At 43.3% G+C, this 26,789-nt stretch overlaps 1 protein-coding gene and 1 pseudogene across 3 annotated transcripts in view; one reads left to right on the forward strand and one right to left on the reverse strand.

Moving 5' to 3' along the window:
• The first annotated feature begins 444 nt into the window (after window positions 1–444).
• IL17F (interleukin 17F) overlaps window positions 445–26,789 on the forward strand; it is a 28,995-nt gene continuing 2,650 nt past the window's right edge. The window contains exons 1-3 of one of the 3 annotated variants that reach the window (XM_074037836.1): window positions 1,110–1,234; window positions 19,737–19,844; window positions 20,955–21,057. In XM_074037836.1, coding sequence (XP_073893937.1) covers window positions 21,025–21,057 — 33 coding nt within the window. In that variant the 5' untranslated portion in view covers window positions 1,110–1,234; window positions 19,737–19,844; window positions 20,955–21,024. Of the gene's footprint in view, window positions 1,235–18,202; window positions 19,845–20,954; window positions 21,058–26,789 lie in introns of those variants that run through there. The other 2 variants (XM_065543926.2, XM_005552757.5) reach the window with 2 other exon arrangements.
• Window positions 18,103–19,010, reverse strand: LOC123572953 (mitochondrial carnitine/acylcarnitine carrier protein pseudogene; annotated as a pseudogene).

Genomic DNA, 26,789 nt, shown 5'->3' on the forward strand with positions numbered 1-26,789 from the left:
TTAATAGTTGTAGTCTGTTTTTCATACATATATTGAATTTTGTTTTCCTTGAGAGCAATCGTGCAGGGTTTGCTGCTCCCGCATTTGCAGCAAACTACCACACGGTGGCAGCAGCCTGCTGTGCGCTCTCTCTGGGGGTCATGTCTCCTCTAGAGACAGTTTTCTTCCTCAGCAGCACCAGCATTTATCAGTCAAAATTGATAGTGCAGACCAAACCCTGCCAATTTAAAATAGCTAAATGGCCAGGGGAGGCCAGTGAGTAAAAGTCCAGGAAACGAATTACCCCTCTGCCTGGCGCTTTTTGCCTGAATCTAAACTTACCCTTCATAAAGATAGAATACCTGATATGTCAGACACCTCAAAATCCTGGGAGTTCTTGCTCATAATGAGATCTTGTTAGAGGATCCTCTTTTTTTTTGAAACAGGGTCTCGCTTTGTTCCCAGACTAGAGTGCAGTGGTACAATCAGCTCACGACAGCCTCGACCTCCTGGGCTCAAGTGATCCTCCTGCCTCAGTCTCCTGAGTAGCTGGGACCACAGACACATGCCATCATGCCCAGCTAAGTTTTTGTTTTTTATTTTAGTAGAAATGAGGTCTCTCTGTTGCCCAGGCTGGCCTTGAACTCCTGGACTCACATGATTCTCGCATCTTGGCCTCCTAAACTGTGAGATTATAGGCATGAGCCACTGTGCCCAGCCTATAGGATGCTTTTGAAACTACCTGGGTGTCCACTCTTTGGGGTTGGTTAGCCTGTATGCACATAAGCTTGTGATGGGGCCAGGGTGGGACTTCTACTGTTGTACGGTTTGAATAGCTTTTGAAGAATTTTTCAAGTTACTTAAAAAAAGGATCATGTGACTTTATGGGGGGCTTGGGTCACATGGACTGGAAGCTGCTTTCTGGTGGCAGATGTGGCTCTGAAGTTGTGCTAGTTTTTGGCTGTAAGATTGCTGAGGTACTTTCTTCTCTGTTTTTGCCGAGAGTCATCTTTTACCACAAAGCAGGAGATATTCTTTGGTTCGTTAAGACAAAGGGATTTTTTTCTTAAAAGCAGTACAAAATTGTTGGGGAATTCTGTTTTATTTGTGATTTTTTCCCCCCCCTCACAGATGCGAGATCCAAGTCCTATTGGAAGTGGTCTAGAGAACCCAGTTTCAAAGGACAGTGCAGTGGTACCAGAAGGAGGAATTTGCCATTCATTGAGCATTGACAATGAGTCAGAAGTTGTGCTACGTTCAGCAGTGGGTGCAAAAGTGGTGCTTTCTGCTCTGAGGCCTCTAAGCTGGGGATATGTCAATATGTTGGTGAAAATTTAAAAATATAAAGTATACAGCAGGGCATGGTGGCTCATGCCTGTAATCTCAGCACTTTGGGAGGCCAAGGCAGGCGAATTGCTTGAGTTCAGGAGTTTAAGGCCAGCCTGGGCAACATGGCAAGACCCTGTCTCTATTAAAAAAATTAAGTATGATTATATACCAAATAAGGGCAGACACAGAGATACAGGAATCCAGGGAGGACCGTGAGGATGTCAGGTGCTACTGATGGGGTACAGCTATGAAGAACAACTCTAGGAGTTTTTAGGGATCTTCTCAAGTGATTTGTTCTAGAAAGGCAAACATTCTGTCAATAGGACTCTTAGTCTGTCCTTCACCCCTGAGGAAACTGAGGCACAGGGTGGGGGGATATGTGCATCTACCATTGTGATAATAGCTGTAATATCAGGTGTACTTTGCTGACCATTTCATCACTCTTCAAACTAGTCAAAAGAATAGTAAGTGGAAGACTATATAGCAGCCACAATAGATATTAATTGTATTAAAATAGCATGACTCAACCTTTCCATTGAGTTTTAAGACACTTGCGTGTGTAGTTCCCAACTTACAATAACAGAAAAGAGCTAGTAAGCTTTTCCAGGGTAGGTTCTTGCTTGTTGACAGGTGGTCCACTGCAGGACCTACTGTGGGAACCAGAAAGAGGCTGCTCAGGTGGGCTGACATGTCTTGAGGCCAGTCACCCCCGAGGGTATCACTGTTGCCACCCTGCAGAGATTGCAGTGGTGACCCAGATTCACCAGAGAAAATCACTAAATTACGTGCCTGATTCCAAAAGAGAAGTCTGTTTACATTTAGGTTTGTCGTCTGAAATACTGTAGTTAAAATAATTTGGGGGGGCTTAGAGAAGTAAGTTGTATCTTGAAAAATGGCACCTTATTCCTTAACTCCCCTGGATAAATGAAGTGGCAACATGAAAGGATGGTTTTCAAAAAGGACAGTTTGGTAAGGATTGCTGAGATTGAATCTCTTCTCTGCAATTTACCAAACAACTTCAGGTAAGTTTTGTGCTGCTCTTTATTTCAGCTGTAAAATGGGGATGATTCTTGCCTTGTAGGATGCTTGTGAGACATAACTGGGAAAGCAGATGGCAGGTTCCCGCCTGGTGTATTACTACTTCATGGCAGTGGTTTGATTACTGCAAGTTCCAGGGCCCATTAAAACAAAGTGATTCATTTTGACAAATGTTTATGAAACATGATCCTTTAATCAAAACCAATTATGATGATTTCACCCTGGCTGCATTCCTGAACTCTCATCCCTTCCCTGCCTTTCCACTCTGATGGTTCCCACATTCTGGTCAGTGTGGCTTTGAGGCAAGCACTTCCCCCAGAGAGGACCCTCTGGGCGCTAGCTCGGCAATGCATTTTCAGCTTTCTCCTGAGGGCAGTGTTACCTCACAACAGGGCAGGGTGGTATGAAAACATCGAGGGGGATAATGAGAAAGGCTCACAGAAACCAGTGAATCTGCCAGCCCTCTCTTTCTCATGTCTCCTGAGGAGATTTCAGACTACATCAGTTGTCCTAATGATTCTGAGCTTGTGAAGTGAACTCTGCCTCGAGGGTTTGGTCAGTGGAATATGGCAAGCGCAAGAATCACCTGTGTGCTGGCTGCCTCAGGTGCTCAGCCCTAACAACAACTCTGTGCAAGCTCTTTCCCTTCCTTGCCATCCTTTCCCTTCCTCCCTCCTCAAGAGCCAGGTAACACCACGTCTGCTGTAAGTGAGGATGGGGGAGCATTAAACTCTGGTTGCATAGGAAATCTCACCTGAGAGCCAAAAGGTTGGCAGGGTGGCATGAGCCCTGCACTGGCAAGCAAAGGCATGTGCATCTGAGTTCCTTTTCTGACACTAGGTACCAGAGTTAACATGCCAAGCTAGGCTGGCCACTTAGAGGAAAGTGCATAGTTTCCATATCTGGAAAAGGAGTTGGTGGAACTACGTGATTTCTGAGGTCCCTTCTGGTAATGCATGTGATTTTCTTTTTTTTTTTTTTTTTTGAGACGGAGTCTCGCTCTGTAGCCCAGGCTGGAGTGCAGTGGCCGGATCTCGGCTCACTGCAAGCTCCGCCTCCCGGGTTCACGCCATTCTCCGGCCTCAGCCTCCCGAGTAGCTGGGACTACAGGCGCTGCCACCTTGCCCGGCTATTTTTTGTATTTCTTAGTAGAGACGGGGTTTCACCGTGTTAGCCAGGATGGTCTCGATCTCCTGACCTCGTGATCCGCCCGTCTCGGCCTCCCAAAGTGCTGGGATTACAGGCTTGAGCCACCGCGCCCGGCCGCATGTGATTTTCTTTTGTTTCTCTTTGAAATTGCCATAGAGTCTTGCTCTGTAGCCCAAGCTGGATTGCAGTGGTGCAAACATGGCTCACTGCAGCCTTGACCTCCTGGGCTCAAGTGATCTTCCCTCTTGAGCCTCCTGAGTGGCTGGGACCACAGGTGCACATCACTCTGCCTGAGTAATTTTTACATTTTTTGTAGAGATGGTGTTTCTCTATGTTGCTCAGGCTGGTCTCGAACTCCTGGGCTCAAGTGAGCTTCCCACCTCAGCCTCCCAAAGTGTGGGGATTATAGGCATAAGCCACCACGCCTGGCCATGATTTTCTTTACATTCAGTGTCAGTTCCACCCACAAGACGTGTTAGCACTGGCACCACTTGATAAAACCTGGGTTGGACTGCTTGGAGAGGCAGGTCAGAATGGGTTGTCGGTCACCATGTTAAATATGCTTTTTAGGGACAGTGATTTCTATGCTTCCTTATTACTTCTTTGTGGGTAGTGTCCCAGGATGTTGCCTATTATTTCAAGAGATTTTATTGAATTTCTAGAAACATTTTTTTTTTTTTTTTTTTTTTTTTTGAGAGGGGGTCTCGCTCTGTCACCCAGGCTGGAGTGCAGTGGCCGGATCTCAGCTCACTGCAAGCTCCGCCTCCCGGGTTCACGCCATTCTCCTGCCTCAGTCTCCCGAGTAGCTGGGACTACAGGCGCCCGCCACCTCGCCCGGCTAGTTTTTTGTATTTTTTAGTAGAGACGGGGTTTCACCGTGTTAGCCAGGATGGTCTTGATCTCCTGACCTTGTGATCCACCCGTCTCAGCCTCCCAAAGTGCTGGGATTACAGGCTTGAGCCACCGCGCCCGGCTTTTTTTTTTTTTTTTTGACGTGAAGTCTCACTTTGTTGCCCAGGCTGGAGTGTAGTGGCCTGATCGTGGCTTACTGCAAACTCTGCCTCCTGGGTTCAAGTGATTCTCCCACCTCAGCCTCCCAAGGAACTGGGATTACAGGCACCTGCCACCATGTCTGTCTATTTTTTGTATTTTTAGTAGAGATGGGGTTTCACCAGGTTGGCCAGGCTGGTCCTGAGCTCCTGACCTCAGGTGATGTGCTCACCTTGGCCTCCCAAATTGCTGGGATTACAGGTGTGAGCCGCCACACCTGGCCATCCTAGAAACACTTTAGAACAAAATTAATTTTAACTCCATTTTAAATTCCTGAAAAAACCTGGTTTACTTTCTTTTTCAGACCTGGCGCCTTAGTGATGCGTGTTGGATTCTGGCTGGTCCATTATTAACCAGTGTGTAATCCTAGCTCATTCTCTTCAGTCTTTTCGTGAATATTTTTACTATTAAGCTCTAAGTATTTTCCCACAGCCTGTAGGAGTATATTAGCCTCTGCTGAGATTTACCATTCTGATAATAGTTCTCCCAGCAGGTACTTTTTGTAGCAAGCTAAACCTTCCTAGCTTGAAGTACCACTATTTAACCTTGAAATAGAAAGGTCAGCTCCTGTAATATTGCATATGTGTGCTGCTTTTCTAGTAATTTCAGTGCATGTAGTCCTGAATAGGAACCACAATAAAACCTGATAAAAATCTCTAAAAATGAAAGTGTGTGGTTTTTTTTTCTGTCTTTTTTGAGACAGTCTTGCTCTGTTGTCCAGGCTGGAGTGCAGTGGTGCAAACACGGCTCACTGCAGCCTCAAACTCCTGGGCTTAAGCAGTCTTTCCACCTCAGCCTCCCAGGCAGCTGGGACTACCATGCCTGGCTAACTTTTAAATCTTTTGTAGAGATGGGGTCTCTATGTTGCCCAGGCTGGTCTGGAATTCCTGGCCTCAAACAATCCTCCGACCTCAGCCTCCCAAAGTGCTGGCATTACAGGCATGAGTCACTGCACCTGAACTATTTAAAAAAAAAATTACTACGAATATGACATGGAATATTCAGGAAGCTAGAGAACAAAAATTACTACCCTAATATAACTACTATAACTCGTTTTTGGTGAATCTTAAAACCAGTTTTAAGAGTGACACTTCATAATATATCCAGTTGTATAAGCAAGCTTCAGATTAGGCACTTGAGATTAACAATGGTTTAGGAATTTAGGGACAAAAAATGTTTTTGAAACTGAATTTGAAGTCAGATGTTTGAAGCTTTGATTGCAGGAGAAGGCAAATGTTCACAGGTCACATTTAACCCTAATGGAGAATAAAAAGCTGAGAAAATTGGAGTTTAACATAGGGATGATGTATATAGGTTCTAAACTCCCAACCAAACTTTGGCTCCCAGGCACAACTGTGTACTCAGTGACTGGGACAGATGAGAAACGATGGCCTACTGCTATATACTAGGCACCATATAAATTATAATAAATGTTTCTACCACCTGTGACATGGATTTTATTATCTCAATTTTATAGAGGAAATAGGCCTAGAAAGATTAGATACTTTGCCCAGGGTTTCAGAGCTAGAATGTGGTGGAGATCCTACTGGCACTCTTGATTCTTAACTACTATGTTGTTTTGTTTTGTTTTTTTGAGATGGAGTTTCGCTCTTGTTGCCCAGGCTGGAGTGCAATGGCATGATCTAGGCTCATCACAACCTCTGCCTCCCGGGTTCAAGTGATTCTCCTGCCTCAGCATACCGACTGGCTGGGAGTACAGGCATGCGCCACCATGCCCGGCTAATTTTGTATTTTTAATAGAGATGGGGTTTCTCTATGTTGGTCGGGCTGGTCGTGAACTCTAAACCTCAGGTGATCCACCCACCTCGGCCTCCCAAAGTGTTGGGATTACAGGCGTGAGCCACCGTGCCCGGCCAACTACTATATTCTAATCAGCATACTGTGTACTCACTTCAAAGGGCTGGGAGTGCTCTGGGGAGCTGGAGGTGGTCAGAGAGAGCTACATCTATGAGTGAATCTCGTGGATTAGATGACAGAATTCTAGTGTGACAAGGTGTGTGGGTACCGGCATTCAGAGATGAAGTGGAAGACTATCTATAGCTAGTGATGTTCTCCGAGCCATCTCAGGGGTTTGCCCTGAGGGCAAAGGGGCCTATTTGGTAATGACTGGTGTTTGCTATTTCATATTGTCTCACAAAGCTTGTGCTAGTGTAGGCACTCTAGTTACCAGGAAACTGCCCTACTGGAGCCTGTTAACATTCTTAAATGAAGAACAGCTCAAATATTTTTTCCTATTACAAAACTAGGATCTTTTCATTGGTGAAACACTAGAAAGTAACCATAAGAAATAAATAAAAGATATTTAAAATCCACAGAAAACGTATCTGGTATGTTTTTTCAGATACCTGTAGTTGGATATTTGTTATCAGTTTTTCAGATTATAAATAATGCTGTGATGAAAAACCATGTTGCCAAATTTTGGTGCACATGCTTATTTTACTTAGGATAATTTCCTAGAAGTATAATTGCTGGACCAAAAATAGGAACATTATTAAAGTTTTTTTTTTTTTTTTTTTTTGAGACGGAGTCTCGCTCTGTCGCCCAAGCTGGAGTGCAGTGGCCCGATCTCAGCTCACTGCAAGCTCCGCCGCCCGGGTTCACACCATTCTGCCTCAGCCTCCCGAGTAGCTGGGACTACAGGCGCCCGCCACCTCGCCTGGCTAGTTTTTTGTATTTTTTAGTAGAGACGGGGTTTCACCGTGTTAGCCAGGATGGTCTTGATCTCCTGACCTCGTGATCCGCCCGTCTCGGCCTCCCAAAGTGCTGGGATTACAGGCTTGAGCCACCGCGCCCGGCCTAAAGTTTTAGGTATAGCTCACTAACTTGATGATTTATATCCCACACACATGTATGAGGATGCTTTTATTGTCCTATGTCTTTGCTGACACTGGGTATAATCCTCAATCCCATCCCCACCTTTTAAAAATTGCCACATGTAGTCTGGTTGAGATTTGAAGTTTATTTTTAAGGTCTCGCACATAGACTTCTCATGACAATAATTTCAGTAACATCTGCAATTCAGAGTTATGGAAATGGTTTAAAAATTCTTCCTATTATTAACAGAGAAAGTGCAGAAAAGGCAACTTTCACCACTGTATAAGCTTTGAGAACCTGAGGTGAAAAGTTGATGGAATATTGCATCTTAAGAACTATCATTGGCTGGGCACGGTGGCTCACGCCTATAATCCCAGCCCTTTGAAAGGCTGAGGTGGGTGGATTGCCTGAGCTCAGGAGTTTGTGACCAGCCTGGGCAACATGGTGAACCCTGTCTCTACTAAAAATACAAAAAATAACCCAGTGTGGTGGCACGTGCCTATAGTCCCAGCTTCTTGGGAGGCTGAGGCTGGAGGATTGCTTGAACTCAGGAGGCAGAGGTTGCAGTGAGTTGATATCGTGCCACTGCACTCCAGCCTGGGCAACAGAGCGAGATTTTGTCTCCAAAAAAAAAAAAAGGAAAAAGCTATTATTGAAATCACCTGGTCTGATCCTGTTTCCATTAGGGTGGAATACAGGCGGGGTGCGGTGGCTCATACCTGTAATCCCAGCACTTTGGGAGGCCAAGGCAGGTGGATCACCTGAGGTCAGGTGTTTGAGACCAGCCAGAACAACATGGTGAAACCCTATCTCTACTAAATACAAAACAAATTAGCTGGGTGTGGTGGCACCTGCCTGTCATCCCAGCTACTTTGGGGGCTGAGTCAGGAGAATCGCTTGAACCCGGGAGGCAGAGGTTGCAGTGAGCTGAGATTGTGCCATTGCACTCCAGCCTGGGCAACAAGAGTGAAACTCCATCTCAAAAAACAAACAAAACAAAAAAACTTCCTCATACAAAGATAATATGTAAAGGCTAAAAAGGGTTCAGAATAAAAAGCCCAAAGACTAATTTCATTTCTCATTTTTAGAGAACAGAATTGCTCAGGTATCTTGACCCCAAGTCATAGGTATCACTGAGAAGGTGCTGCTTGCTTTATAAATTTGGTCCTCTGACCACCCCCCACCTTTTTTAGTACCGGGGACTGATTTCATGGAAGACATTTTTTCCCAGTCTGAGGGTGAATGTGGGGCCGGAGAGCAGATGGTTTTGGGGTGAAACCATTCCACCTCAGATCATCAGGCATTAGATTCTCATAAGGAGCGCACAGCCTAGATCCCTTGCACGCGCAGTTCACAATAGGATTCCCACTCCCATGAGAATCTAATGCCTCGCTGATCTGACAGGATTCAGAGCTCAGGGCTATTCCTATTATAATTATTTCCCTCCTTTGTCAGCACATTGTTAAAGAGCTGATAGTGTTAGACCAGGGAAAAATGGCCCTAAAAGAGCTGGAGAGAGGGATCCTTTGATTTGTAGACAGTCTAGAGGGAGTCAAGAGGCCTGGGTCCAGGCCAAGCTTCTTCACCACTGGCTATCTGTAGGAAAGCCATTGAGCCCCCATCATCAGCTGAGCGGGTTGCACCAGATTGTTTGAGAAGACCTGTGTGGCTCCTGAAATCTATGATAGCTGCAGATATCAAAGATAAGGAGATGTCTTGCCTGACTTAATGGTTAAACTAATGGGTTTCCAGGTCTAGAAATGACCTATAAGGTATCAGAGATGTCACAGGATAACAGAGTTGCTAGTGGTGGTATTCTCCTGAGTTGTTTAACGCAAAATCTGCATTATTGACATAAATGTGCAATCTACAAGAAGCCTTCTCTCTAGCTTAAACAAGGGCTGGGCTCTGCATAGCCAAGAACCTTTTCAGTCTTTATTTTTTCCTTGGTGTCCTTTCTCATCCACCTTCCTTTGACACTACCCTGCCCCCAGTCCCACTCAGGGCCTAAAGCATTAGAGAGAGCAGTGGAATGAGCCCTGCTAACTTAGGAGCTCCCACCCTCTGCTCTGGAGCCCTGAGGGCAGACGGGGAAGAGCAGGCAGGTTCCACTTTTCCTTTCCAGGTACCTCCCCATCTTCATTTTTTTCTCCTTTGCCCCTCATACATCCTTCAAGCCCTTACCTCTGCACAGATGAAGAACTGTCCCTCACAGGAAACCCATTTCATCGTGTCCTTCTACAGCATTTCAACTGAAATTAGGGGAAGCTGAGAATCGTCATTCTGAGTCAGATCCGTGCAGGAGTGAAAGTAACACATTTCTCAGAAGTGTGGTTGTTTCAATGCTCTCACTGGATCTCTGCTGCCTCTTATTCTCTTCTCAATCTGGATCTTCTTGGGAAACATACAGTTATGACACTTGGAATTTTTAGCATTTGGAGTTATGTGATTGTTTTCCACAGAAGGAGAAAACTAAAGAGGGCAGAAGATATATTACCCCACCCCATATATGTGTGTGCATCCATGCGCGTGTGTGTGCACACACACATACTCCTACTTCCAAGACTGAAATTGTATCTTTAAATGAAATACGATTTTTTGTTGAATTTCCATAGGATCACAAAGTTGGAAGGGACCTTGGAGGTAGTCCAATCCAAACAGCCCCTCCATGCATAACTCCACTCTGGAACGTCACTGCCAGATGTTCATTAAGCTTTGGTGTTCTAGAGACAGTCTAATCTCTTTCCCTTTTGAAAAATTTCTAAAGTTTTGAAAATATGTGCTGTAAGTTTTCTCTTCTCTAGAACATTCCCACTTTAATAATTTTGTTGACAACTTTGTGGTGAGTACTGATATATTAGAAATTGAAGGTAGCAAGAAATTAGGTAGAAGAAGAAATAAGCTAGTCTTGACATCAAATTAAATCAAGTGAATAAATATCTACAGCTATGGGTAGAATAATTTGCTAGGGGTGTGAGAGTGGTGGGAAGGCCAAAAGACAGAAAGAAGTCACAGTTGTCTCCTTCAGCAAGTTTAAATCCAGAGAGCAGATGAGGAGTAAATACTTTAAAATTTAAAAAGCCAAAGCACATACAAATAGCCATTCAAGTAGACTGTTAAAAAAGTTGTCTCTCATCGTCTCTAGTTAATTGCTAAATGAAATGTCATGAAAGTATGATGAGAGTTTGGAAGAAGGAAAGACGAGTGGATTTTGAGTCTGAGGACGTGGATGTTGAGGTTGGGTGGAACCCAGGTGAGCAGAACTGAAATGGTTTTTCCAGGAACAAGACACTAGCCTGGAGAGGGTGAAGACTCAGAAATTCAAACTATTTTGTGGAGCAAAAGCAGAAAATTGAGTGTGTCGCATGTGGAGGGTTTGGGAAAGGAATTTGCTTTAATAAATGAGGTTGGGGCCGGGCGCGGTGGCTCAAGCCTGTAATCCCAGCACTTTGGGAGGCCGAGACGGGCGGATCACGAGGTCAGGAGATCAAGACCATCCTGGCTAACACGGTGAAACCCCGTCTCTACTCAAAAGAATACAAAAAACTAGCCGGGCGAGGTGGCGGGCGCCTGTAGTCCCAGCTACTCGGGAGGCTGAGGCAGGAGAATGGTGTGAACCCGGGAGGCGGAGCTTGCAGTGAGCCCAGATCGAGTCTCCCAGAGCGAGACTCTGTCTCAAAAAAAAAAAAAAAAAAAAAAAAAGAGGTTGGGGGGCAGGGATGAGATTTGGGCCTATGCCTAAAAGCTTGGAAATTTAATCCTGGGCAAGAATGGTCATCTTTGCGGGCCTAAGCTTGTCATCCCCACCCATCATCCCAAAACTCTGTTGGTTGTTAGTATGATGACTGGGGGGAAAGGACAGGAGCAAAAGTTGCTGATCCCAGGCTCATCAAGCTGAGGAGAAATTTTGGTGGGAGGAAGCCAGGAAAATGTGACAGCATTTGACAGATGCTCAGCTGGGCTTTCCCCAGGCATTGTGTTCTGGCAGCGTGTTGATTAATTCCATCCACCTCAACGCAGGAAATCAGCTTGCCTGCTGAGTAAGAGAAGTCTGCACGGAACCCTGGGGTTGCTGCCAGCCTGAGGTTGCAAGGACAGGCCACGCCCATGGAGGCTGCCGCCGACAAAGAACAGCCTCAGTTTCCCATTATTCTCTTCATCCTCACGCTTGCCAAAGAACCTTCCAAAGTAGGAAGATACGTATGGTTCTTAGCTACGAGGGAGTGAAGCTCTGAGATTTAAGACTTCTGTTTTTTTATTTTGTTTTGTTTTGTTTTTAATCTCAATAGCCTTTCAAGGATACTTGAGTCTTAATTTCTGTTTCAGAAAATGTAATGTGTTCCGTGAACCTCGCTACAATTTTATGGGAAGTTCAGCACCTTCCCTAATGTTCCCTAACGAGGTGCATCCGAGACTTTCATGTGATATGAATCATTTAGGCATCTTGTGAAAATGCAGCCTGATTGAGTAGGTGTGGGATTGGGGCAGGAAAATCTCCAATTTTAACAAGCCCCCAGGTGCTAACAAGCTAGATGCTGCTGTTCCCAGGACCAAACTTTGAGCAGTAAGATTCTCCTAGATTGCAGGATTGAGGGGTAAGAAAGAGTCAACTTTCTCATTCCAAATCTTGCTCTATCCATATGTGCTGCCTCCCCTCCTGAAGCTGTTGTCCTCTCTCTCTATATATATACACACATGTAGATGTCATAAACCTGTTTTGTATATAAAGAGGTTTACCTTAGACATGGAAATAATGAAAGAGACTTAAAGGATTAATTAAAGAATTAAAGCACAACATACACATTGAAACAATTTCAATATAAGGCTCATGACTCTTAGTTCCCTGGTCATCTCAGCTACTAGGAGTTTCTGGGTGGCAGCTCTCCTCATTTCTCTCTAGGGTTAACTAAAATTCCTATTATTATAATTATTTTGAAGACAAGATCTTGCTCTGTCACCCAGACTGGAGAGCAGTGGCAGGATCATGGCTCACTGAAGCCCTGATTGCCTAGGCTGAAGCGATTCTCCGACGTCAGCCCCTCAAGTAGCTGGGACTACAGGAGCATGCCACCATGCCCAGCATTTTTTTTTTTTTTTTTTTTTTTTTGAGACGGAGTTTCGCTCTGTCGCCCAGCCTGGAGTGCAGTGGCACGATCTTGGCTCACTGCAAGCTTCGCCTCCCGGGTTCACGCCATTCTCCAGCCTCAGACTCCTGAGTAGCTGGGACTACCGCCCACCACCACGCCTGGCTAATTTTTTGTATTTTTAGTAGAGATGGGATTTCACCGTGTTAGCCAGGATGGTCTCCATCTCCTGACCTCGTGATCCGCCCGCCTCAGCCTCCCAAAGTGCTGGGATTACAGCCGTAAGCCACCACGCCTGGCAATACCCAGCATTTTTTTTTTTTTTTTTTAAATTTTGTGTAGAGACGGAGGCCTCCCTGTGTTGCCCAGGCTGGTCTTGAACTCCTGGCCTCAAGTGATTCTCTCGCCTCAGCTTCCCAAAGTGCTGGGATGATAGACATGAGCCACCGTGCCTGACCATATTATTTTTTATACGTAGAAATTTCCCTGTCTTTACCCTGGAATAGGCTCTGTCTTTGCACTTCCAAAAAGGTAAGTTCTCTTCAAGACAAAAGTGCCATCTGGTCTGACATAAAATTTGCAGCTCTCTTGGAAGGAGAAAACTGTTATGGCAATTTTTTTTTTTTTTGGTAGCACTTTTTTCTTCCTCTTATCCAGCACAGAGAGTGGTACAGAGTGAGTGTTTAATAAATGATGTTTCTGCTAATAAGTAGATAAAACTTGAATGCAAAAGCCTTCACAGGTCCACAGAATAGATTCAGAATTGAGAGGTCCCTCATGCGATCTGGAACTTTGTCCAGCCACTTAAACTGTATTCTGCCCAGGATCCTCACACAGCACTCTGGGGAAACTCCTTTCCTAAGTCTTTTTTTCTCCTTAATTTTCTTTTCTTTTCTCAACTTTTGCCTCTGATCCCCTTCTCTCACTGCCGTCTCTCCCAGCTCTTTTTTCATCAGAAGATCAGAAATTGCATGCTTTGAGAAAGAGAGAGAGAGAACGAATGAGAGAAACCTACAGAGACAGAAGGGAAAGGAGGACTTCTGTTTTTTTTTTTTTAAATCTTTTGTTTACCTAAGCCCCAAGTAATTTCTACTCTCACAAATATTGGCATATGAAGACCCTAGTACAGTGTTTTCATCTGACAAATAATCATTACGTTTCTTTTTTTTTTTTTGAGATAGGATCTTGCTCTTTTGCCCAGGCTGGAGTGCAGTGGCATGATCACGGCTCACTAGAGCCTTGATCTAGCTAAAGTGATCCCCTCATCTCAACCTCATGAGTAGTTGGGACTACAGGTGTGTACCACCATGCCTGGCTAATTTTTGTATTTTTTTGTAGAAACGAAGTCTCACCATGTTGCCCAGGCTGGTCTCCAACTCCTGAGGTCAAGCTATCTACCTACCTTGGCCTTCCAAAGTGCTAGGATTACGGGTGTCAGCCACGATACTCATACCTAATCATTATCTTTAAAAAGAAGGGTTAGTTTCTATGAATTGTGATTTTGTGGAGATTCTAGAAAGTGCATAATGGTTTTGAATATTTGACTCAAACAAATAGGAAACATTGAATGAGTAGGTTCAAAAAAGTCCGAAACTGAAAATCTTTTGCATTAAAAGGAAAAAAAAAAAAACAAAAAACAAAAAACCCAAGGATGATGTAGAGTTTGTGGAGTCTGTAGTTTTCTGCTTTTTGGGAGAGGCTCACTTCCCTTTTACTCTGTGGTCCCTGGCTCCACTTCTTGGAAGGTTTAAAAAAATGTCTTTTTTCTCCTTGTAACCTCTTTGGTCACATCTGACATGGTGTTGGTGAATATACCTTTCTTAGAGCTTTAGTTCTTGTTCCTTGATGGTTGGGGGACTGAGGATTGGTTCCTGATTAATTTCTAGAACTCTCTCAAAAACTTAGTGAACTTTTAATCTGAGTCAATTCTTTTTGAGGCATAATTCCTAGAACATTTCTATTTCTTTGTTTCTTTATTCCTATAACTCTCTTTTGATTTGATGGCAGATTACTAGAACTATAACACTTTTAATTGAGTCCTTGTATCCAATTAAAATTTTTTTCCAGATGCTTCATTCTAATTCTTGCCCTTCGGTAATTTACTTGGTTGAAAGGTTTTATTGTGCATTTCTCTTTCAAAGGCTTTTTCAATCTTATCTTTTACTCTTGAGGGATAGAAATAGTTATTTTTATTTTTAAATTTTTTTGCAGCCTTACAGGGCTCTGAATTTCTTTCTTTCTTTTCTTTTCTTTTCTTTTTTTTTTGAGACAGGGTCTTGCTGTGTCGCCTAGGCTAGAATGCAGTGCTGTGATCTCGGCTCACTGCAACCTTTGTCTCCAGGCCAAAGCGATTCTCCTGCTTCAGCCTCCATAGTAGCTGGGGTTACAGGTACCCACTGCCACGCCTGGCTAATTAGGGTTCTGAATTTCAGGACTCTCTTCATTTCCTTTCATTTTTGTTTATCAACCTGCCAACTCTTTCCTGAACTCATCTCTTTCATGTGTTACCTTGCCAAATGCAGACAATAATATCCAAACACATGCAACTAACATTCTATTTTCTAATCTCTTTTTCTAGAGCTTCAAGTTTATTAGGTACAAGATCTGCCTCTCAAGTTATTGCAGGCAATGGTTTAACTAAATGTTTTGTCATTGTAGAGCATGGATTATCATTTATCCAGCCTGCAATTTTATTGCCATTATGATGTGCTACCTGACCACTTTTTTTCATGCTTTTTGTTATGACAGCACTTTACTTCAAGGCATGAATTTCTGTAACTGCAGACATACTGTCATGTTGCAGTAGCATATCTTGATTAGATGCACTTTTTTTTCTTTTTTCTTTTTGAGAGAGAGTCTCACTCTGTAACCCAGGCTGGAGTGCAGTGGCACAATCTCTTCTCACTGCAGCCTCAACCTCCCGAGTAGCTGGGCTCAAGTGATCCTCTGAACCGAGCCTCCAAGTAGCTGGGACTATAGGTGTGTACCACTACACCTGGCCTCAAGTGATCTGCCCACCTTGGCCTCCCAAAGTGTTGGGATTATAGGCGTGAGCCACCACACTTGGCTAGATACACCTTTTTAAAATGAGAATAAAACCTTTTAAAAGTTGGATTTGTAAAACCAAATGTGTACATTTATATTATCATTATTCCCAGCTATCTCATGTTATTATCTGATTGGTTATATGTGCATGTTCACTTTTTTCCATGACTATTTTAAGCCCATTAAGGCAGAGACTTTAATAGTATAGTCTATTACCTGTGATAGTAGCTCCAACAAAATGTATCATGGCTCCAAGCACACATAAGGGCATGAAAACATCTTGCTGATTTGGATGTTTGACAAACTATAATATGTTACTACATTTGAGGCTGTGTGTAACTTATGGCTAAGGCAACAGAGTCTTCTGGTGTCTTTTTTTGTGGGCTCTTGGAGTTGACTGTAGTAGTCTAGCTGTCAGTGTGTTGAATAATGGCTCCAATGCACTTTTGAAACTCTTAAATCTGGTGACAGCTTAGATCATGAGTGGTACAGAGCCAGTCAGTGAAGGGTTCCACCATTGTCAGCTGTGCCCATCATATGTTCGTTATCGTGTCCCTGGTATTAGCACACGATTTGTGTTATAGGAAGTGCTCAATGAATGTTTGATGAGATAAGGATCTGAATCTGTTGATTCAGTTTGAACTCAGTGATAGCCAGTTACTAGTTTGGCATCCTGACAAGACAGTTGTTTTTACCCCAAAGGGGAAAACTGTGACCAAATTTAGCAAAGGTCAGTGTTGCCTCCTGCTTATGTAAAGAACCATTTTGTTCTCCCCTGCAATCTAGCAAATCCTCTTGTATTGAATTAGGCACTCTTGGTTCCAACTGATTTATTCATTCTTTATTTCAAGAGAGCTGGCATATTCTATGCATTGAGGTATGGCTCTGAATGGAAAAGAGATCACTGAAGAAGATGAGTGACTCAATCCACTCAATTTAGTACACATTTAAAGGTCTATTGCACATGTTGCTTTGGGAGCATAAGGGATACAAGCAAAGATGAAAACATGGCTCTTGATTTCATGGAGCTAGCTTCACTGTGCACATGGAAGGTCACTCCCGGGGAGGCCTTGAAAATTCTCCATAAGTTGGGCTTAGGCGGTTCAGTCTGGTTAGAAGGAGTTGGCTAGGGGACTTGAGTCTATCTTTGCATAGAACACAGTTTAATCTAGATTGTATATTTAAGGATGTATATTTGGAGAAGGAGGCTGGTAGAGATTATTGGGGGGCAGGGTAAAGTTACCCAGATATATGAAGACCCCAGGGAACTATCCTAAAACATGTATGTGAGGGCAGGATACACCAAGTATTGGCACAAGAGGTTGAAGAAAGGAACAATGCCTGAAAGGGTGATTTGAAGAAATCTTTTTGTAGAAGTTACACTTCTGGTTGTTCCAGAGAGAGGTGCAGAGGGATGCACAGGCATGGAGGGGAGCAGGGTGGATGGAAGGCCTGTGATCACAGAATTCTGATCAGTTTTGGAGGGCCTTCCAATGAACCTAAGAACAACTCTTCATTTTCTTCAGGCGAAGAGTTGTTCAAACATGTTACGCTGGAGGAAAATAACTTTGCCCTGCTAGAATGTGTCCTGCCTTGTGAAAAGATTATGTGTAATTTTACCCGATCTTAATGGATGTAAAAAAAGATAAGTTACTGTTTTTTGGGGAATGTTTGTGTATCTCTAGGGCACAATGCCTGACATAAAGAATGTGTTTAACAAATGTTTGACAACCTGAACTGATCTGAGACAAATTAACTTTTTGCAGGTCATTTAAATTTCATGTCAGAGCATTTAAAGCATTTTTTCTTCAAAAATTAGAAACAACATTTATTGTTTCTTGTTAAAATATGGCGCTCTCATGAGAAAAGAGTGTGCAAAAAGAGCCTTCCTTCACCCTTATCCCAGCAGGCTGGGACTGTCCTCACTGTGTAGGAGGGAAAGTTTTTCACCTACTCTTGGGAAATTAGGCTGCTCTACTGTAGTTTTACTTTTGATTACTTGCATATGTAAAAAAAACAAAAAACAAAAACAAAAGGCAAAATCCAACAGCTAATAGGTTATCTCTCCCTAGGCATATAAGCCCAGTCCACCTGGACACAGATGTGGGGCTTAAGTCCAAATTCCCATGTGCAGCCCAGGATTAGGTGGTACTTTGGAAATCAAGTGGGTGTTCCTGGCTAGGGATTGAAGGCGATCTCAGCCCCTGGTCAGCTGGTTGAAAACATCCAAAGTGCCTCCAGTGAGAAGCTGAGATTACCTCTTTAATGAGAAACACTTTGGGTGAGGTAGGGCCCACCGTCAACTGGTAGGCAGCATTCTTGCCACAGGTTGTATCTGGTCTAGAAACTACTAGATCTCCAAATCCTCTTGAAGTCCCTTACATTGACAAGAATGAATTCAAGTTTCAAAATGACACACCAAGTTATACAAGGTAGAGGATGTCATTAAGGCAATAGTCTCACCAAGTCCATGCACAGAGCTCTAATCCCACCGTCACCCTCCCCTCACTCTCCAAGTCTGCTTAGTTCTACCCACTACTCTTCCTTCTCAGCGACAGTTCCAGCATCCAGAAGTCTTGAGCAGCCTTCAGCCTCACAAGTTGGGGGTGGCCTAATTCAGAAACTTCATGGCAACTTCAAGGCCAAGGAAACAGGCCACATTGGCTGGGAAGGCTTGGGTCATCACTGCATCAGACCCTTTAGATAAGGATGTGATTCCTTCATCCCAGATGAGCTCCCTCAGCACATCTCCAAAACCATTAGGATATTTCCCAGGAGGTACAGTCTGGAAGTGAGACTTGAGCACATCTCGGGGGATTGCCACAGCCCAGTTGAAGATCCCTTCCTGGCAATGCCCCCAGCCACCAGGATTCAAGGCGCACTGAGCTCACGGACCCTCTTTCCTTCAGGAGTGAAGATATTTTTTAGCCATTTATATGTTATGAATTACATTCCACTAGCTGGAACATCTCACATAAGGGTAAGCACGGTCCCTTTGTAGATGCCTCGGATCCCAAACTCCTGGTACAGCTTCTTTGCACAGTCCAAGGTTCCAATGTACTTGGTTTCCCCTGAAGAAGCCTGAAACTGTAACCAGCACTTGATGGGTGCTCCAGGGGTCACGATGCCTGTGGTGAATGTACCAGATAACATACCAGCTGCAAACAGCTGGGGATAGCTGAGCACATCCTCTGGGTGTTTCTGTCATAGTTTCTTCCTTTAACCAAACCCAAAGAAGTACACAGCAAACATGGGGGTGACACCAATGATAGGAGCAGCCATTCACTGATATAGCCCCGTGATGCCCCTTCTAAGAGTCTTCGGGAGACAGTCCAAGGTCCCAGAGTACATGGGAGGCTGTCTAGGCAAACTCGGTAGCTGTGTCTGCAGTCGGACCTTGACGGTGTCCAGAGGGTGCCCCATGAACAGCAGGCACATGCCACCAAAGCCGCTGGCCAGCAGGTTCTTGAGCGGGCTGATGGGCTTCGGCTGATCAGCCATGGTCAGTCCGCCTATCTCTGAGTCTGTCAGTTCCTGCGTCCTGGCTCTGCTGCCCCAGCTGCAGCGCCAGGGCCGCCAATCTTGCATTTAAAGGCTTCTGCTTGCTAATTCATTTTGGTTAAAAAAAAAATCATTCTCAGAGATAGCCAAGGTAATGGGCATTTATGTGTTGTATAAATGTGATATTATATATATGTATATATTTGTCCATGGCTTCTGGTTCATAACTCCCACAGCCCTCATTATATCCCAAGTGATAAAAATGATAAGCATATCTTTTGTTGGGGTATTTAGCTTTTTTGTCTTTGGTTACTGAAGCAGCTTCAGACAGCTTCAGAGCAATAAAGGTGAAAAAGACAGTCTTTTATTGTAATGTTGGAGCACTTTAGGCCTAAGAAATAGGTCTCAGAAAAAAGAATCTCCCTCTCTGAACTTCTGCCCACCTTTTCTCCCCAAGACAATAGAAACGGAAAATATCCTCTCATCTAACATCACTCCCACACCTTTTGTCTTGGGCCTGGTCATAAAGAAATTCTTTGACTTACGTTGTCTAATCATAGGCCATAAGACCCTCAATTCAGGAAGGGTCTTCCCCTCTACCCAGGAGGAAGGAATGCTGTTCAGAGAGGCCAACAAGAATCTGAACAGACAGGCCTGGCTGGGTTTCCTCATTCAACCTATTAATATCAGGTTATACCCTTTTTATCCAATCACATTTGTTTACAGTTTTCCATGTTGTAATCATGTCTGCCCAATGAAGATTCTATAAAAGGCCCAAGAGGATGGGATACAAACAGCCTTTGGACCGTTGAACTTGTGGAGGCTCTAAGAAAGGTGAACAGTAGCTCATCCCTGTGCTGGGAGGGTAGTGCACCCCAGCTCCATGGGAAGGAACACTTCCGTGCTTGTGACCCTTTCAAACCTTGCTCTATGTACCTTTTCATCTGGCTGTTGACTTGTATCCTTAAAAATATCCTTTGGAATATACTGGTAAATATAAAGTAGTGTTCCCTAAGTTTTGTGAGCTGTTCTAACAAATTAATCAAACCTAATCAAACTCAAGGGGTTTGTGGAACCTCAACTTGAGGCCAGTCGGTCAGAAGTCCCAGAGCTTTGGACCTGTGACTGGTGCTTAAAGTGGGAGCAGTTTTGTGGGCACCCCTGGGATCTGACTCTGCCTACCTGGAGATAACGTCAGAATTGAATTGGATTAGAAGATGCTTAGCTGGCGTTGGATGCAGAATTGATTGCTTGCTGGTTGATGGAGATAAATCCCCACATATATGGTCATGGAAGTCTTTTGCATTGCTGGTAGTGGTGTGAGAGCAGAGGAAAACAGTTTGTTTTTTCAACACAATGAATAATGATTATTTATTAAGCACCAGTAGGAGTCTAACCATGGGGTTAAAAAATAATTAGTTCAGGGAGATAACAAAACTACTAGGGTATATCATTTCTGAATCTTTCACTGATGTCATTTCATTTCTTTAGTTTTGTTTTCCCGTTCATAAAATGGAGGTAAAGATAGTTTAGTACCAAGGCTCCTCTAAGGATGAGTTTTCTCCCATTTAAATCACGATTCATATTGCATGACTAGAAAGTAGAACATATGGTCCGTGACAAGGGTGTTGGCAATTTGTGGGAGAACAAAAAAGATTTGACAACAATTTTTAACTTGGTTCATCTCCGTAGTAAATTAAAAATGTTGCTCTGATTTGTGGGCACTGGGGGTGGAAGTAGGGTAGAAGGAAAGAAAAATTTGGTCCTTTTCCTGTCATCCCTTTCTTTAGGGTCCCCTTTTGTTCCCCTTCGGGAAATGGAATAAAAAAAAAAACCCCTGCATTCGTCAGTAACTCTGGGTCAACCACAACTTAAAGACAGTAAGCAGGTCAATCAAAACGGGGCAATGATTGCTATATAACTAACAGGTACTCTCATTGATAGAACACAGGCATACACAGGAAGATACATTCACAGAAAGAGCTTCCTGCACAAAGCAAGCAACCAGTGCAACATGACAGTGAAGACCCTGCATGGCCCAGTCATGGTGAGTAGCAACAATCGTTCTGGTTTAAGGACAGTCATGCCTAGGATTTCAGGAAAACAGAATTCTAAGGAGTTAGGTTTGATTGGGGTCTTTTTGGAATTACTTCTTTAAAAAACAGAGATGACTTTAATTTTGACTCCTGTCTGGTGGCAAAAAAGAAAAAAATAACTAGAAAAGTTATAATGGCATAAAAATGCAGCTCCTGGCCAGGTGCGGTGGCTCACGCCTATAATCCCAGCACTTTAGGAGGCCAAGGCAGGTGGATCACATGAGTTCAGAAGTTTGAGACCAGCCTGGCCAACATGGCAAAACCGGATCCCTACTAAAAATACAAAAATTAGGTCAGGCCCAGTGGCTCACGCCTGTAATCCCAGCACTTTGGGAGGCCGAGGTGGGCGGATCACTTTAGGTCAGGGGTTCGAGACCAGCCTGGCTAACTTGAAACCCTGTCTCTACTAAAAATACAAAAATTAGCTGGACGTGGGGCAGTTGCCTATAATCCCAGCTACTCGGGAGGCTGAGGCAGGAGAATGGCTTGAACCTGGGAGGTGGAGGTTGCAGTGAGCCAAGATCACACCACTGCACTCCAGCCTGGGTGACGTAGGGAGACTCTGTCTCAAAGAAAAAAAAAAATGCAGCTCCTCACCCAATGGCTTTTGCCCAGGTGCTGTTAGTATGTGCAGTCCTTGGCATCACAGACAACTAGCAGGTTCTCTCCTGTGGCCATCCATTATAGAGTTAGGTTGGCCTGAAATTCTTATCTCATGGTGGGAGCTTGGCCAGCCCTTTAGGGATTATGTAGATATACATTTTAACCAAGGAAACTGAGGCCTCAAAAGGTTTAATGATTCCCGTGAGACCGCAGGAGTGCCCTGGGTAGAAGAAGTGAAATCACCCAGTGTTGACTTTGGACAGCTCCTCGAGAAGGGAAATTTCCCATGTCTCTGATTGCTATTTATTTATTTTGCACCATCTCATTCTTCTTGGAGGAAAGAGAGATGTCAATGCAATGAAAATCTAGCCCCAGCAGGTCTGGAATCTTGCCTGGCATTACATAAGGCCTGGGAAGAATTTACTACAGAGGCACATGAAAACAGAGGTTAGGAAATCCTGCATTTTATTATTGGCTTAGGTAATTTCCTTGTTTTCTCCTTTTACAAGCCATATAATTTAAAAGAGCTTGAATATCACAAAAGGTTCATGGCATATAGCAATGGTATGTTTTAATTTATTTTATATTTATGTGTTATTTTAAAGATTACATGTAGCGCAGCAAAGTGCCATATTTAGGGGCATAGGCTCTGATGTCAGGCATATGTGGCTCCACTGCTTGCTAACTGTAGGATTTTTGGGTAAGTTATTTATCTTCTCTGTGCCTCAGTTTCCTCAACTGTACAGTGGAGATAACAATGGCATCTTTCTCATGGCATTTATTGGGAGGATTAATTAACATCTTTGAGAATAAATGAGTCTGTACTCTGTATTGGCAGATTTGTGTATGCTTAAGTTTCAGTTAATTTGGCCATCCTAATAAACAACAACTGGTAATGATAGAGAAAGCATTCAGTAAGTATTAACTGTTCATATTAATATTGTTATTATTATCCTGGAAATTCTGATCAATCCTCTGAAGTACATGGGGATACTTCCCACTTTATACAGATGAACAAAAGCTCAATTAAGCTATTTATTTAACTTTTCTGGATACTGTAAGCACAATAACTGGTACACCAATCTAAGCTTTCTGGCTCCAAGTACACTATGCTTCTCTTTGAATGGTTCGGAGGCAAGATTTCTGAATTTAAAGCCATTGCATCCAAGCAATTCTGTTGGGTAGCTTTGTGCTCCATAGCTATTTCTATTTCTAGTTTCCTTAAAGAAATCTGTTGGGTTGTCAGGAGGAAACATAACAATGCAAGGAGCATTGGAATAGAATTAGAAGTTGAGAGGTGCAGGCAGATAGGACATCCTCAATAAGTAGTTGAGGCAAATTCTCATGGACCTAGCGGTTGACCAGGTGCATGCTTACAGGAGAACACACATTGCTGGTGAGTATAGGGGGTGAATGTTCAGATTGCTCAGGTGGGCTCACATTAGAGTGAAGTGCAAAGCTAGGCTGAGAAGGTTGGTGTCCTGTTATAGCTCACCTTCACCTGGTGCTTTCCCTTGCCTCTGTCCCCTGTTCTATAGATTGAGAGCAATATCTATTCATCTGCTTTCTAGGTGGCATATAAGAGTTCAAGTCCATACAATGCTCTGAATTTCTCTGAGAGGTACTGTTTAAATCATTCTTTTTTTTTTTTTTTTTTTTTTTTGAGACGGAGTCTCGCTCTGTCGCCCAGGCTGGAGTGCAGTGGCGCGATCTCGGCTCACTGCAAGCTCCGCCTCCCGGGTTCACGCCATTCTCCTGCCTCAGCCTCCCGAGTAGCTGGGACTACAGGCGCCCACAACCGCGCCCGGCTAATTTTTTGTATTTTTAGTAGAGACGGGGTTTCACCGTGGTCTCGATCTCCTGACCTTGTGATCCGCCCGCCTCGGCCTTCCAAAGTGCTGGGATTACAGGCGTGAGCCACCGCGCCCGGCCTAAATCATTCTTAAGAACCAGCGACAGCCTGGTTCAGAGCCCCTGCTCTGTATTACATAACCACTAACATCTACAGTTTCAGATCAAAAGCTTTGTGGAGCAAATTGGAGTAATTTGCAGACATCATCTGATTTCCTGATAAAGAGCTATGTGACCTACAACACGTATGCACATCTAGTTCAGCTGTCACATCGCTTAAAATGCTTGGCTCTTCTAATGAGACAAAACTAAGATTAATGTTGGTAATAATAAAAATAACCTTCAATGGCAATAGCACTGACTACTGACACCTTGGTTTGAGTCCTGAGACTGGTACTCATATGCTGGTGAACCCAACCAAGTTATTTATTCCCTTTGGGACAGAACTCTTTCACCTGTCTAATTGGGATAATTAATACTAGCTCTGTCTACCTCACCAGGTAGTTGTGAAAATCCAGTAAAAGCGTTTTCTAAAATACTCTATATTAGCAAATATAATAACTTGGTAGAAACATGGTAATTATTGCTAAATCATAGAACTCCAATGTATGTATTTAAAAGCTTTCATAATGAAAATTAATAGTGATTCAGTGAGTATGACACAGAAGAGGAAAGAGAAAACACAAAGGAGGAATTTACTTAAGAACCCTAAAGATGTGATTGATAGGCTTGGGAAGTTATCTAAGACCCTTTAATATAAGCTGACATCTTTAAAAAAAAAGTCATAGCAGTCCAGGCACGGTGGCTTAGGTCTGTAATCCCAGCACTTTGGGAGGCCGAGGTGGGAAGATCACTTGAGGTCAGGAGTTCAAGACCAGCCTGGCCACATGATGAAACCCTGTCTCTACTGAAAATACAAAAAATTAGCAGGTGTGGTGGTGCACATATGTAATCCCAGCTACTTGGGAGGCTAAGGCAGGAGAATCACTTGAATCTGGGAGGTGGAGGTTGCAGTGAGCCAAGATTGTGCCACTGTATTCCTGACTGGGCAACAGAGTGAGACTCCATCTCACAAAAAAAAAAAAAAAAAAAAGCCATAGCACTTTGTCAAGACAGAAGGTATATGAGCATGAATTCCACATCTATCTAGTCTACTGTGTAGCACAATATAGAGTTAGCAAGTTAGAGTCGCCAGTATTGGATACTTATCATATGCTGCCACTATTCTTCATGATTTGTGTGGATCATCTCATTTAATCTTCACATATATATACATTTTTTTTTTTTTTTTTTTTTGAGGAAACAGAATCATAGTTGCTAAGAGTCCCGGAATTGAGTTACAGACCCTGGACTTCTGACTCTGAAGCCCATGCCCTGAGCTACCGCACTATAAAGTCAAGAACTAGCTGTTGAATGAACGAACGATTGTGGGGGATGAAAGTTGATGCTTGCTGATTATCTAAAGGCAAATTAGCCTCATTCTGACCTTTCTGGGTCAACCTTGCTTTCAACTTCTTTTTAATATCAGCTTCCTCAGTATGGCAAATGGACACTATGACCTTTTTGTTTACTCTTATTGGTTTTTTGTCTCTAGTATCTGCAAAATGTGAAAAGGAGAGCCTTTGAAACCAACATGTCTAATCACCTTCCCTATCTTAACTCATGGAAGGTGTGAGCCTGAACAACGCTAAGCCTAGAGAATAAAAGCAACTTATCTTCAGCTCTTCTTCTTCTTCTTCTTCTTCTTCTTCTTCTTCTTCTTCTTTCTTCTTCTTTCTTCTTCTTCCTTCTTCCTTCTTCCTTCTTCCTTCTTCCTTCTTCCTTCTTCCTTCTTCCTTCTTCCTTCTTCCTTCTTCCTTCTTCCTTCTTCCTTCTTCCTTCTTCCTTCTTCCTTCTTCCTTCTTCCTTCTTCCTTCTTCCTTCTTCCTTCTTTCTTCTTCCTTCTTTCTTCTTCCTTCTTTCTTCTTCCTTCTTTCTTCTTCCTTCTTTCTTCTTCCTTCTTTCTTCTTCCTTCTTTCTTCTTCCTTCTTTCTTCTTCCTTCTTTCTTCTTCCTCCTTCTTCTTCCTTCTTCTTCTTCTTCTTCTTCTTCTTCTTCTTCTTCTTCTTCTTCTTCTTTTCCCAAGAAGGAGTCTCATACTGTTGCCCAGGCTGGAGTGCAGTGGCTCGATTTCTTTTCACTGCAACCTCTGCCTCCTGGGTTCAAACGATTCTCCTGCCTCAGCCTCCCAAGTAGCTGGGATTACAGGTGTGCGCCACCATGCGTGGCTAATTTTTGTATTTTTAGTAGAGACGAGGTTTCACCATGTTGGCCAGGCTGGTCTTGAACTCCTGACTTCAGGTGATCCACCTGCCTTGGCCTCCCAAAGTGCTGGGATTATAGGCGTGAGCCACCGCACCCGGCCTTCAGCTCTTCTTCTGTATTATGTTGAGAGTCTGTGATGGGCTTTGCTCATCCCCAGTAAGGGTCAGTGGCGATGGTGGGTGAGCAAAGCATGGTTGTGACAAAGGGAATCTGGCAAGATTTTTAGCTTTTCTTTTCATTAGGTCTTTGGGGCACTTTCATTCTTTGTACGTTACTATAACACCAGATAAAGTGGCGTTTCAATGTAAGTATAAAAAAAACGCTCCAGAGCTAAAGAGAAATAGTTTCCATATTCTCCGTTGTTGTGCATCATTAGTGCCCCGGTTTCTTTCAATTAGCATGGATAATTGGAACTTTGCTAACGTTGGTTTTGCATAATGTTTTTCTTAATGCAGTCAGCTTAACTATATAGTTCAATTTAACTGTATCGTTTTGTTCATTCATTCACTCACTCACTCTTTCATTCATTCCGAAAGTGTTTATGAACATGTGTAATATGCAGGAACTTACAATCTAATGGGTGTAGATCTGACAGGAACACAAATACTACATTTCCAGACAATTAAAAAATGCTGCTTGAGTGCTAGATGATCAAAGCTTTATAATTTAAGGATAATAAACATACTTCTGATTGAACCATTTTAGAGACTGTTCTTAGAGGAGATCATATCTGAGCTGGGCCTTAATGGAAGGGTAGGATTTTGACAGACAGAGTATTCTAGGCAGTGTATTCTAGGTGGAGGAGTGGCTTGGAGGAAGGATTTTGTGGGAGATTCACGGGATATCAAGTTGGAAGTAAAAACAAGAGCTATCGTTTATTAAGCCTCTATTTTCGTTTTACAGATTTATAGGTGTTTTATATAGAA

This window comes from Macaca fascicularis, chromosome 4 (genome assembly GCF_037993035.2).
Source record: "Macaca fascicularis isolate 582-1 chromosome 4, T2T-MFA8v1.1".
In the NCBI taxonomy this organism is placed as follows: Eukaryota; Metazoa; Chordata; class Mammalia; order Primates; family Cercopithecidae; genus Macaca; species Macaca fascicularis.